The following is a 12,016-nucleotide window of genomic DNA, read 5'->3' as shown; positions in this document are numbered from 1 at the left end:
ATGACTGGGATGTATTACTCCCTCCACTATTGATGGCCTATAGGACAGCAGAGCATGAAACCGTTCGTGAAAGTGTTATCTGAAGGAAAGGACGATATTCATCATCAAGTGTGTTCAAACTTGAAAAAGTCTGCTGATTCCATGAAGCTATGTTATGATAAGAGATCTACTGAAGTCAGCTTTGTACCAGAAGACAAGGTGTGGTTGTATAATCCCAGGAAGACCAAAGGGAAGTCTCCTAAGTTGTCTTCTCCATGGGAAGGCCCATATGACATAATTAATCGTCTCTCAGAGGCGACGTTCCGAATAAAATTTGGTCAGCGAGGTAAGCCAAAGGTGGTGCATGCCAACAGGTTTTGGCATTATCACGGTCCAGGACATTTCAGTTGGAACGAAGTGAACAATGTAACAAATGACGCTGCTGAAGACGTGTCACCTGAAAAAAAAGCCACTGTCTAAGAAGAAACTCTACCCGGTTTAGAGAAGGGAAAACAGTGAAGCTGTTAATGAAGTTACTACCACTGATGTGACTGCTACTGATAATGCGACATTTCCTGATGGAGCAGATGAACCCCACGTGAAGCAGAAGCCACTGAGACAGAGACCAGTACTGAAGACTTTGTTGTATTCTAATATTGTGTTTGTAAATTCTGTACATTTAATTAAGTTATTGTTAATTATCTATTGGTTTAATGTAAGTGGCTATCGTTCGGGATGAACAATACTAAGGAAGGGGCAGTGTTACGACAGCTGAAGTCGCGTGACGCTGGGAGCATGCGCGCTGGAGTTTCTCGAAGGATCGTGAAATTGCCCAGCAACTCTAGTCTGATCGAGACGCCCTCTTTTTAGTATATAAGTCTGTCGAGAAAAACCAGTGTGATTGAAGGGATAGATAGATAATTGAGTCTAGCGAACAGTAGGCACCGTAAGTAAAGTGTGTGAATCACTGTGATTTATAGCATGTGTTATAAAAGTTGTTAAGTAAAGCGACGAGAAAACGTATTAACTGTAGAAATTCTGTGTATTACAAAGTTTGTATCGAGAAAGAATAAACTAGTTTCAATCAAGAAGGGACTTGTATCGCTGAAGTTCCTCGGAAAGAATTTATACCGGAAATTAACAAACAAGCAGATACCCAACAATATGTATATATTTTGTGTGTGTGTGTGTGTGTGTTCATATAAATATATAAAATAATTATATATTAGAATAGGAATGCGATGAAAAAAATTAACATTCACTTTGATAAAGATAAATAGGTAATCACATACTCAGAAGTCGTTGGATGAAAAGCTCAGAAAACGTAAGGAGTAGGATTTTGGAATTAGAGTAGTTAAAGATTACAGCACGCCGACGTGACTTTGATGGGAGGAATTTTATCAACTAACTGTCTTGTTTACCTGGTGCATTGAGACAGTTTTAATCAGCGATTATTTACCCTCGGCACAATCTTGATGTATATAAAGCGGTTAAAACTGTCTCAACGATTATTTGCCTTCGGCACAAGCTTGATGTATATGAAGTGGTTAAAACTATCTCAGCGATTATTTACCCTCGGCATAACCTTGATGTATATGAAGCTGTTAAAACTGTCTTCGCGATTATTTGCCCTCGGCACAATCTTGATATATATGAAGCGAGACAGTTTTAATCGCTTCATATACATCAAGATTGTGCCGAGGGCAAATAATCGCGGAGACAGTTTTAACCGCTTCATATACATCAAGATTGTGCCGAGGGCAAATAATCGCTGAGATAGTTTTAACCACTTCATATACATCAAGATTGTGCCGAGGGCAAATAATCGCTGAGATAGTTTTAACCACTTCATATACATCAAGCTTGTGCCGAGGGCAAATAATCGCGGAGACAGTTTTAACCACTTCATATATATCAAGATTGTGCCGAGGGCAAATAATCGCTGAGACAGCTTTAATCGCTTCATATCCATCAAGCTTGTGCCGAGGGCAAATATTTGTGCTGCTTTTCATCGCTTACATCTTCACCGAAAAATTAAAACCACTTCCATAAGTACGACACAAGTTTCATACATTTTCCATAAAAACCTCTTGATCAAGGTTATAAACGTTTTGGCATAGAGAATGTTGGTAACCGATGAGAACGATAAATACACGTAGATTTGTTTTACAAAAGTGTGTATAATAAAAGCGTCAGAGATACGCATGAGTTTCATCTATTTAAAAACATGAGATTAGAAAGCTTTCTCTCTAACGCATTTGTTTTTGTTTTCAGAGTCTAACGAGTAACTGCTTATCATTAAGTACGATAGTACTTTATAGTAGAGATCGTGATGAAACAAAATGGCGGCCATAAAAATCGCCCGTTTAAAAGCACCTTTAAAATGTCTGAATATACAATGACTATTTCACAGTATTGGCTTAGCAGAACTAAAGCTTGCTGTATTAATAAAGACGCCTAAATCGCTATATACGTATTTCACTATTTCAACTATTTTCATTTAAGTAAGTAAGTGATTTTTTCCAAACAAGCATACAGAAAAATGACGAACTTATCGCTCTAATTCTTTCACAGAACTCTTCCATACGGAGTCCCAATGATTCCTTTCTTGTACCGTAGAGTGTTCAGCGGTCTCACGTCTCGAATCCCACAACCTTCGACCTGCAGACCTACATGCTGACCACTAGGCCACGCCAGGCTTACTTTATGAGGAATTCATTCACTAGGTAAAACAGCCAACGCTTTAATTTTATTAGGATGATGTTGATCAAACCAATTCAGCATGTAAAGATGTTAAATCATTCTTTAAAAATAAGCATTTTCAAAAAAGCTTACTTACCGCCAACTGCCATTTTCTACAATTAAGGTATAAAAATACACGAACCTTGACATTTCTACTTAAACTGGACAAATAGATTTCTGTTGTTGTCAACCTTGAAAGTTTCTAAATAAACACGATTAATGGAACGAAAATGCGAACGAATCAATCATAGTTGCAGCAATGAGAAATTCAATCCAAATGAGTATGTGTTCAAGCAACATTATAAGATGTTAACAGACAACTTCAGGAAACTTTCAATGTGAGTAAGTCACCAGATCTATTAGTGAACTGATTTCATCGTGAATTAGGAGCCAAACTGAGTGTAAGTTCAGATTTACAGCACATGACTAAAATGATGCAATGTGGGTAATTCCAAGTTTCTTTACTTTGCTGTGTTTTTATGAGTTATCAATTACTGTTTGAACTAAAACAGAAGTTTGGCTTTTTCCTTCGTAAAAGCGTTTTTGGACGGATTTCATGTTGTTATTTTTTGTTTGTTTCAGCAATCCAAGACATCTACACTGTAATCATTATTGGTTAACTAAACATTCTAAAGGAAACAATTCGTACAGGAAAGAAATGTGCAGATCAGGATATTGCAAACATAACACATATCATCAGGTAAATTGCATGGAATTGGAAAGTGTGTTACCTTTAAAGATGACAACGTGTGAGAAAGATCTGAAAGCAGTAGTGACATTGAATGGCACTCTCGTTCTGAGCTGAACTATGCCGAATGAGCTCTGGGAACTAGAGTAACTGGATGAAGGGGAGGAAGGTATTTTTATTTTTATTAATCAGGGTTATTTTTCATTTACCCTTGATGTGGAATGTTTTGAAGAACAAATATTTTTTGCAGCTGAAATAGAAAATATTGATAACTATCTCATTTAAGTAGACACAAACTGAATTAATTGATTCACGCCGTTAGCATTAGGATTACTATACATCGTAAATTTGCGAATGATAAAGTAAAGACCTGCTGGCCATGATCGCTAGGTGCTTGCATTGCAAGCGCTCAGCCCAGCATTCGCTATTACACTTGACATGTTTATTACATTTTGGAGTTGCTTCCATTACAGGAGAATAATGGCGAAATGCAAGTTATTTTAAAACAGGGGTTACCTTTTGAATAATGAAACTTTGCAACAGCGCGCACACCAAACTTTCTTCTCCCTATTCATACCACTAAGAAACAAAATACTTGCACCAATTTGTTTCTAATTGCCGGATAAGTCTGATATTAAACATTTGAAATATTCCGGAAAATTCACATGACTCTAGAATAAATTGTAAGCAAAGTTGGTGAATGAAAGTTTGCAGACATATTCTGGAGGTGCATAATGTTCAACATAAAGCACAACATCTATCATTTCTTCTTCTGAAGAGTTTTAGCCATGTATATTTTATGCATAATAACCAAAAAATGTAAACAGAAAATATTACAATTGTTTTGTTTCTTCTTTTGTATTTTTAATTTGGCAACAAAACTGCCGTTTTGTTTGTTATATACTCTGGAATCACAGACTATTAATTTTTATACTTAAACTGGCATGGACACGTAATTTCCATTACCAGTAATTATTAGATTTTCCTTTAACGTACAGGGATATTTACTTCTTCCGAAGAGAATGTATTTAGTTCTACTGTTAGACAGTTTAACGCCATAATGGTGCGACTGTCTCTAGTTTTATTTTAACATAAAACTAATCATTTATCTACAGTAGCAGAACATAATGTTTTGTGCATCGACAACCTTTTAACGATTCCGTTTGTAACTACGCTCTCATAAAAGAATTGTTTGCTTCAGAGCTTTTGCATAAAGGGCTATCTGAGCATAGCCAAACTTAATTTTGAACTGATAGAATAATGGGAAAGCAACTTGGAAACAACTTATACTGCCAAGTCTTGGAATAACGTTGTCTGATCAGATAGTGTGATTTGGCTGTTACGTTTATAGTGCACCGAAGGTATGTGTTTCTACGGCAACAGTCTGCGAACCACATGAACCCTCAAATTCACAGTCAGAGAACCTTAATTAAAGAGCCATACCCGAACCACACTAACGAAATTACTAGCTCTTTTCAGGCAAAAGGTTGGTCAATATTTTTAAAATTTAGTCCTCATAAAATTTTCTTTGTTTGTAGTTAAGCACAAAGCTTCACAATGGGCTGTCTATGCTCTGACCACCACGGGTATCGAAACCCGGTTTCTAGCATTGTAAGTCCGCAGACACACCGTTGGGGGGCTCATAAAGAACAATGAAAATGTATAAAATTATTGTAACGTTTGTATGTCAATAACTCATCATTTTAATGATTATATTTTTACGTTAACAAAGTGATGCAAAGGAACATACAAAGAACCATATATATATATATATATTTATATATATTATTTTTGCTTTAGCTTTACGAATTCACATACCAGAACCACTCATGTGGTTTTGTTGGAATATAACAGAAAGAAGCACATACTGTAGGAATTCTCATGATGAAATACTTTCGCTCAGATACACATTAGATGACTGAACCAGTGCGGATAGATTACATGTTACGCAGCAAATATATGACCTATTGGAAAAAAAAGACTCCAAAGTGGCTTTATCTTACTGTTGCCAGACATATTCAATTTCACAAAAGAACGGTTTTAGCATTCCAAAACTGCAATAAGTAGGAGTATTTCACAGTTGTTATGCTCAAAATTCAGGACTGAACTTAGAGGTATCAAGCAGATTCAAACGGTAATTTGTTCACGAATTTAGGGTTTGTAATCGAATCAGTTTCTAGAAACCACAGATTGATTATAAAAATGGTGTTAGAAAGAACAGGTTTAACAATAAGCTATATATCTAACAAAAGTGGTGAAATTATATTTGTTTGAGTTATCATAAAAAAAAACCGAAGTTTTTATTGTTTCTTGATATTGTCAGAACTCTACTTTGAACAATAGTCCTAGCCCTAATTATGGCAGGAAAGGAGTGATCAAGTGGTCGAATCTTTCCATGCAATATTTCGTAACCTACATGCTAAGTTTTTGTTTTTTGTTTACATAAATTAAAGAGGTTTAAAAATGAAAATTTATATAGGTAATTCCATTTGAAAACGTCTAGCGTTTAGTGTTTTTTCTGTTAATGTAAATCAACGATGCAATAATTTGTCTCCATTCATAATTTGATAATACCTCAAAATTTTGATTATACTAATGTTAAAAGATGCATAAGAGCCTACATATCAGAATGTCTCTGTATTCTTTATCTTTATTTGGTTTCACAGTTTACCGAGACTGAAAATCCAATTGATCAATGAGATTATCGACTCTGCTGTAACCAAAAAATGTCACTCTCTCCATAAAACTTAGTGTAACGAGCGTGAAATGTTTTAGATTTTTTTTTCTTGAATAAGTCTTTGAAGTGAATTGAAGAACAAAATAGAACAATAATTGGTCAGGATTATAAATATATATATAAGAAAATCAGTTTACTGCAAGGCAGCTGTTGCATTTATTAATGAAAGAATTTTCCTTTTCAGGAAAACCGATTAGTGTACGCTTTTATTTTTACTTCCAGATTTTAAACAAGCTGTATTAACAGCTTGTTTTTGTTGTCGGGCGCAAAGTTAAAGAATGGGCTATCTGTGCTTTGATCACCGAGGGTATCGAAATCTGATATTTAGCGTTATAATGCCTCAGACTTATCGTTGAACCACCAGAGGGAGAGGGAGTGTTTTTAACAGATAGAAGGTTTAAAAATAAAACAGTAACGATAATTGTGTTGTTAATTTTATTTTAGATGAACCTGGTGGCAAATGTCAATACAGATAATATGATTTAAAATGCACATTGTTCTGTTTAATGAAGGGAAAACAATCGATATTAAAAATACGGTATTAGGTTTGTTTGTTTGTTTGTTTGTAATTAAGCACAAAGCTACACAATGGGCTATCTGTGCTCTGCCCACCACGGGTATCGAAACTCGGATTTTAGCGTTGTAAGTCCGCAGACATACCGCTGCGGTACCGGGGGGCTGGTATTAGGTAGTCGCACAGAAAGAAAACAATAATCACTTTTACTTACGAGTTAATATTGTATCGAAGTACGTTACGTAATCATTCTAAACAAGGTAAAGAGCAAATTCTATAGGTAGACCATAGTAAACGAACATTAACAATACCGTTGAAGCTGCAGTTGTTATTAAACTTTAATTATTTGTGCAAGAACCTGCAGTCAAAGTCTTCAGTCATCGGGAGTTCTTATGATATGTTCTACTGCTAAGCCTCACATAATGTGATATGTCTAAAAAACTGTTTGTTATTTCATCCTCTAACCATGATATAATATGGATCATATTGAACTTGAGGTATAATTTATTTTACTTTATAAAATTTCAGAACATCTTTGTTACTAGAGAATCCCTTGCTATAATACTATCCAAGTCAGGTAATAGAATCTTCCGGTGGCTCAACGGCAAGTCTTGGGGCTTATAACGCTACAAGACGGGTTTCGATACCCTCTGTGGGTAGAGTACAGATACTGAGATAGTCTATTGTGTATCCTTGTGCTTAACTACAAGCAAACAAAGTTAGTAGAGGAGTACCTAAGTCATAACTCAGTCCACCAATGGCTAAGTAACACAGATAGCCCATTGTGTAGCAAAATTAGCTCGCCATGCTTGTTAAAGAAACGAACTTTTGTTACAAGTATTGGAGAATTTAATAGTCGGAATAATCATTAAAGAAAGTGCAAGGGGAAGCGTTGTTTTAAAAAATAAATTGTAACAATAAAAAAGTTTAGTTCGTATTCTGACATTTTAACTAAGTCTTTTGAACAAACTATTTATTCGCAAAACACTATTCCAACACTATATAAATCACATTAGTAAACAAAACCTGTGAAACTGGACTTGAATTTTTTAAAACTACAACCTGTTTTATAAACACCCGTAAAATATGCCATTCTTATATAAAGATTTGAAAAGAACAAATCCTTTAATGAAGATAAACAGTCAGTAACTTCTTTAATTTCTCAACATTCCACCTCAAGAAGTAAAAATCGTAGCTCCACAAAAACATCAACAATATTGTTTTCAAACTTTTACCGTATTCTATATGACCTTCACAAAAACATCAACAATATTGCTTTTAAACTTTCACCGTATTATATATGACCTTCACAAAAACATCAACAGTATTGTTTTCAAACTTTCACAGTATTGTATATTACCTTCACAAAAACATCGACAGTACTGTTTTCAAACTTTCACCGTGTTCTATATTACCTTCACAAAAACATCAACATTACTGTTTTCCAACTTTCATTGTATTCTATATTACCTTCACAAAAACATGAACAGTATTGTTTTCAAACTTTTACTGTATTTTATATTACCTTCACAAAAACATCAACAGTACTGTTTTCAAACTTTCATTGTATTCTATATTACCTTCACAAAACATCAACAGTATTGTTTTCAAACTTTTACTGTATTTTATATTACCTTCACAAAAACATCAACAGTACTGTTTTCAAACTTTCATTATATTCTATATTACCTTCACAAAAACATGAACAGTATTGTTTTCAAACTTTTACTATATTTTATATTACCTTCACAAAAACATCAACAGTACTGTTTTCAAACTTTCATTGTATTCTATATTACCTTCACAAAAACATCAACAGTACTGTTTTCAAACTTTCACAGTATTATATATTACCTTCCAGGTTCATAACGGTTTGTACAAAATATTTTTAATCATTATTCATCTTTTTTCTCATTCCTGATTTTTAGTTGTAGAGAATTATCCCAGTGCAAATAATTTGAAATTAATTTATAAATATATTACGAATTAATTAATATTACCAAACTCTCTTCATTAGTGAATATCATTATTTAAACTATTAGCTCATAATCAGAAGTTTAAATAACTAATTAAGGTTGGTTTTATTGCTATGATATGTAGAGTCGCTAAAAAAAACAGGGACTTGCTTTCATTTATAGTTTGCAATAGCAACTATTAAACAAGAAAACATATTTATTTAAATCTTACTTGACATGATTACTATTAGTTTCGATTAATTTTTGTAAAATTACTATTTAATTTTGAGCCAGTTTCTTCTCTTTTAACCACTTTTGGCTTTCATTGTACATAACTAATTTATCCAATTATGCATATACAGATTTTAAGAACCCTTAGTGAAACAGTTCTAATCTAGTATTTCAGGATCACCTTAATATGAATGCAATACATAGAACAGCACGTGTATACGAGAGAGTTGTTTTGATATAGATTTTTTTGGATACAGAAGACCCTCCAGGGTCATGAAGGTGAAAATTTTTCATGAAAGTTCTAATTCTTATGACATGTATAACTAATAAATAATTATCACAAAATTACGTTTGACCAATTTAACCAAACAATATTCGTTAAAGAAAGGATACAACGAGACACAAGATGATCAACATTTTAAGTTTCCTAAATATTTTTTTAAACTTCTGCAACAATTACTAGCTTTACCCTCGATTAGTGGAAATTAATAATAAAAGTTATTGTTTGTTATTGAATAAAAAATTCTAAATCGTGTCATCCTTAACTATCTATCTATAATTAATTGTAATTTACGTAGAACATGAAGGAAAAAAAACGCAGCTAGAAAACAGACAAGTACCACCTAGGCACTATACAATGTGACCTGGTTTTTGAGGTACTGGCGGAAGTAAGGCCCCAAAACCAGGGCACGTTGCATAACCAGCCGCCCTATGGTGCGTGCCCAGATGGTACATGTCTGTTTTGTAGCTGCGTTGTTTCTTTTTCCTCTTTTTTTTCTTTTATGTTCTATGTAATATTACAATTAATTATTTTTGATATAAGGTTTGGACATGCTGTGTTAAATTCACGCTATTCTTCCTTATGATGTATTTTTTTAAATTATATATATATATATATGTGTGTGTGTGTGTGTATATGATGTACCCCTGCCATTAAATTTACAATATCTAGAAACAATATTTTATCAGGCTACCTAGAATTATTAATAAAATATCCTACTTACTTTGACAATAGGAACATTCCAAAGAACATTGTGGCTTTATCCATTTGGTGTCCTGCCGTTCGGATGTGGCCATAACCTTTCCCAGTCTCTGTTTACTTTTCTACCTTACCGATCTAGTTTCATTTGCCGACCACTCCCACCACTGTTCAGATGTTAAAGCACGTGCTTGTATCATCAGCATTCCAGATCATGTGCACATGCCGTTCGAGTTTGGGATTTTACTAGGTTACTTTTTCTAATCCTTTCTTTAATACGTGTTATTGGCAAGCATGAAATAAATGCAGTAATTATTTTGAAGTTAGATTTAAACCCAAAGTTAAGGTTCCACTAGGAATCTTACTTTTCAAAACGCATATTAAAGTTATTATTTGGAACGTTTAAAGAGATATTTAATCTATGAGGGGGGTGAAAATCCCTGCTTACCTTTCGGACTAGCGTCTGAGAGCCCAAGAAAAAATGACCCTTGACGAACTACAATCTCATGTGCTGTGATGGCAAAGGCATACACATCACCTTTCTGTGTTCCTCCAGCTGATTGGTTGGGCATGCGCAGGAGTTCGGGCGCGGTCCATAATTTCCCTGGAAGGAAAATAACAATCAGATAAAGGAAAGTGTTCAGATACTAGAAAAATGAGACATTAATTTTCTTATTGACTGAACTACAACAATTTATACAAAATATATTTCATGAAGAAATAATTATATTTAATAAATTTGTAATGAAGGCATTTGAAGAAATTTTAATCTGTAATTATTTATATTATGCTGTATGACAGTTAAAATTTTGTGCATAATTTGTGGATAAAAGTGGTGTATATGATTCTAAACTAGTAAAGTTGTTTACTTATTAGTACGTCTGTTATAGCACGGAGGGGTAGACAAAATTGTCTGTTGTGTTGTTAAAAATAGGAGCAAAATTATAAAAGGAGATAAAACACATTTCTTTAAGAATGTATCAGTTAAAAATATAAATAAAACGAAATGAGATTATAAAAAACAACAAAATGTAAATTTGTTATGTTTCGTGGCTACTAAATATGGCAGTGAAGTGGATCCACAGGGACAGATTTCAAATCATAATGTAACTCGAATGGATGCAAAGCTACAATAATATCTCGTAAAATATTTGTTAAAATATACCCGAAAATTAAGTTATTGGTGAAGAGCAAATAAGTATTTTCATTAAAGTAATTAGGCTTATGTACGTGTTACCATGTGCATATATTTAGTGTGTAGATATGAACCGGGTGAAATTATAAAAAAAAAAAACATTAAAAGGAGATAAAAATATATTGATATTTATTCATTTGGTGAGCAAATTTCAGGCAGGGTTTTCTTTAAGTGTTTTTGTGCAATGGGGCTATATGTTAAACCGCTTAAAGTTAATCCAATTTTTTAAAATAAATAATGTACGTTTTATGATATGACGACAACAACAGTGAGAATAAGAAACAAAACCATACAACCACTGATATAATGGAATAAACGTTCAGTGAAATGATGAGATGAAAATTATGAGCCGTTAATATGTTATTATAAGCCAAGCCATTATTAAAACTACTGAATGATGTAAAAATAATATACCAAAAAAGTATATGAAAACTACTAAATAACGTAACAAAAATAACATAACAAAAAAGGTATATTAAACTATTAAATAATGTACGAATAATACAACAAAAAAGTATATTAAAACTACTAAATAACGTAACAAAATATATCATAACTAAAAAGTATATCAAAACTACTAAATAACGTAACAAAAATAATTATAACAAAAAAGTATATTAAAACTACTAAATAATGTACAAATAATACAACCAAAAGTATATTAAAACTGCTAAATAACGTAACAAAATATATTATAACAAAAAAGTATATTAAAACTACTAAATAATGTAAAAATAATATAACAAAAAGGTATATTAAAACTATTAAATAACGTAACAAAAAATAATATAACAAAAAAGTATATTAAAACTACTAAATAATGTAAAAAATAATATAACAAAAAGGTATATTAAAACTATTAAATAACGTAACAAAAAATAATATAACAAAAAAGTATATTAAAACTACTAAATAATGTAAAAAATAATATAACAAAAAGATATATTAAAACTACTAAATAATATAAAAATAATATAACGATTAACGAATAATATA

The 12,016-nt window shown here is 32.6% G+C and overlaps 1 protein-coding gene across 1 annotated transcript in view; it reads right to left on the bottom strand.

Annotated features, from left to right (window-relative positions):
• LOC106467522 (atrial natriuretic peptide receptor 1-like) overlaps positions 1-12,016 on the bottom strand; it is a gene marked incomplete at its 5' end in the record, with an annotated part of 105,955 nt that overhangs the window by 28,056 nt on the left and 65,883 nt on the right. The window contains one exon of the mRNA XM_013927885.2: positions 10,274-10,429. Coding sequence (XP_013783339.1) covers positions 10,274-10,429 — 156 coding nt within the window. The remainder of the gene's footprint in view (positions 1-10,273; positions 10,430-12,016) is intronic.

Source organism: Limulus polyphemus, unplaced genomic scaffold, assembly GCF_000517525.1.
Source record: "Limulus polyphemus unplaced genomic scaffold, Limulus_polyphemus-2.1.2 Scaffold2644, whole genome shotgun sequence".
Lineage (NCBI taxonomy): Eukaryota > Metazoa > Arthropoda > Merostomata > Xiphosura > Limulidae > Limulus > Limulus polyphemus.
This window is presented reverse-complemented; position numbering and strand designations above follow the sequence as displayed.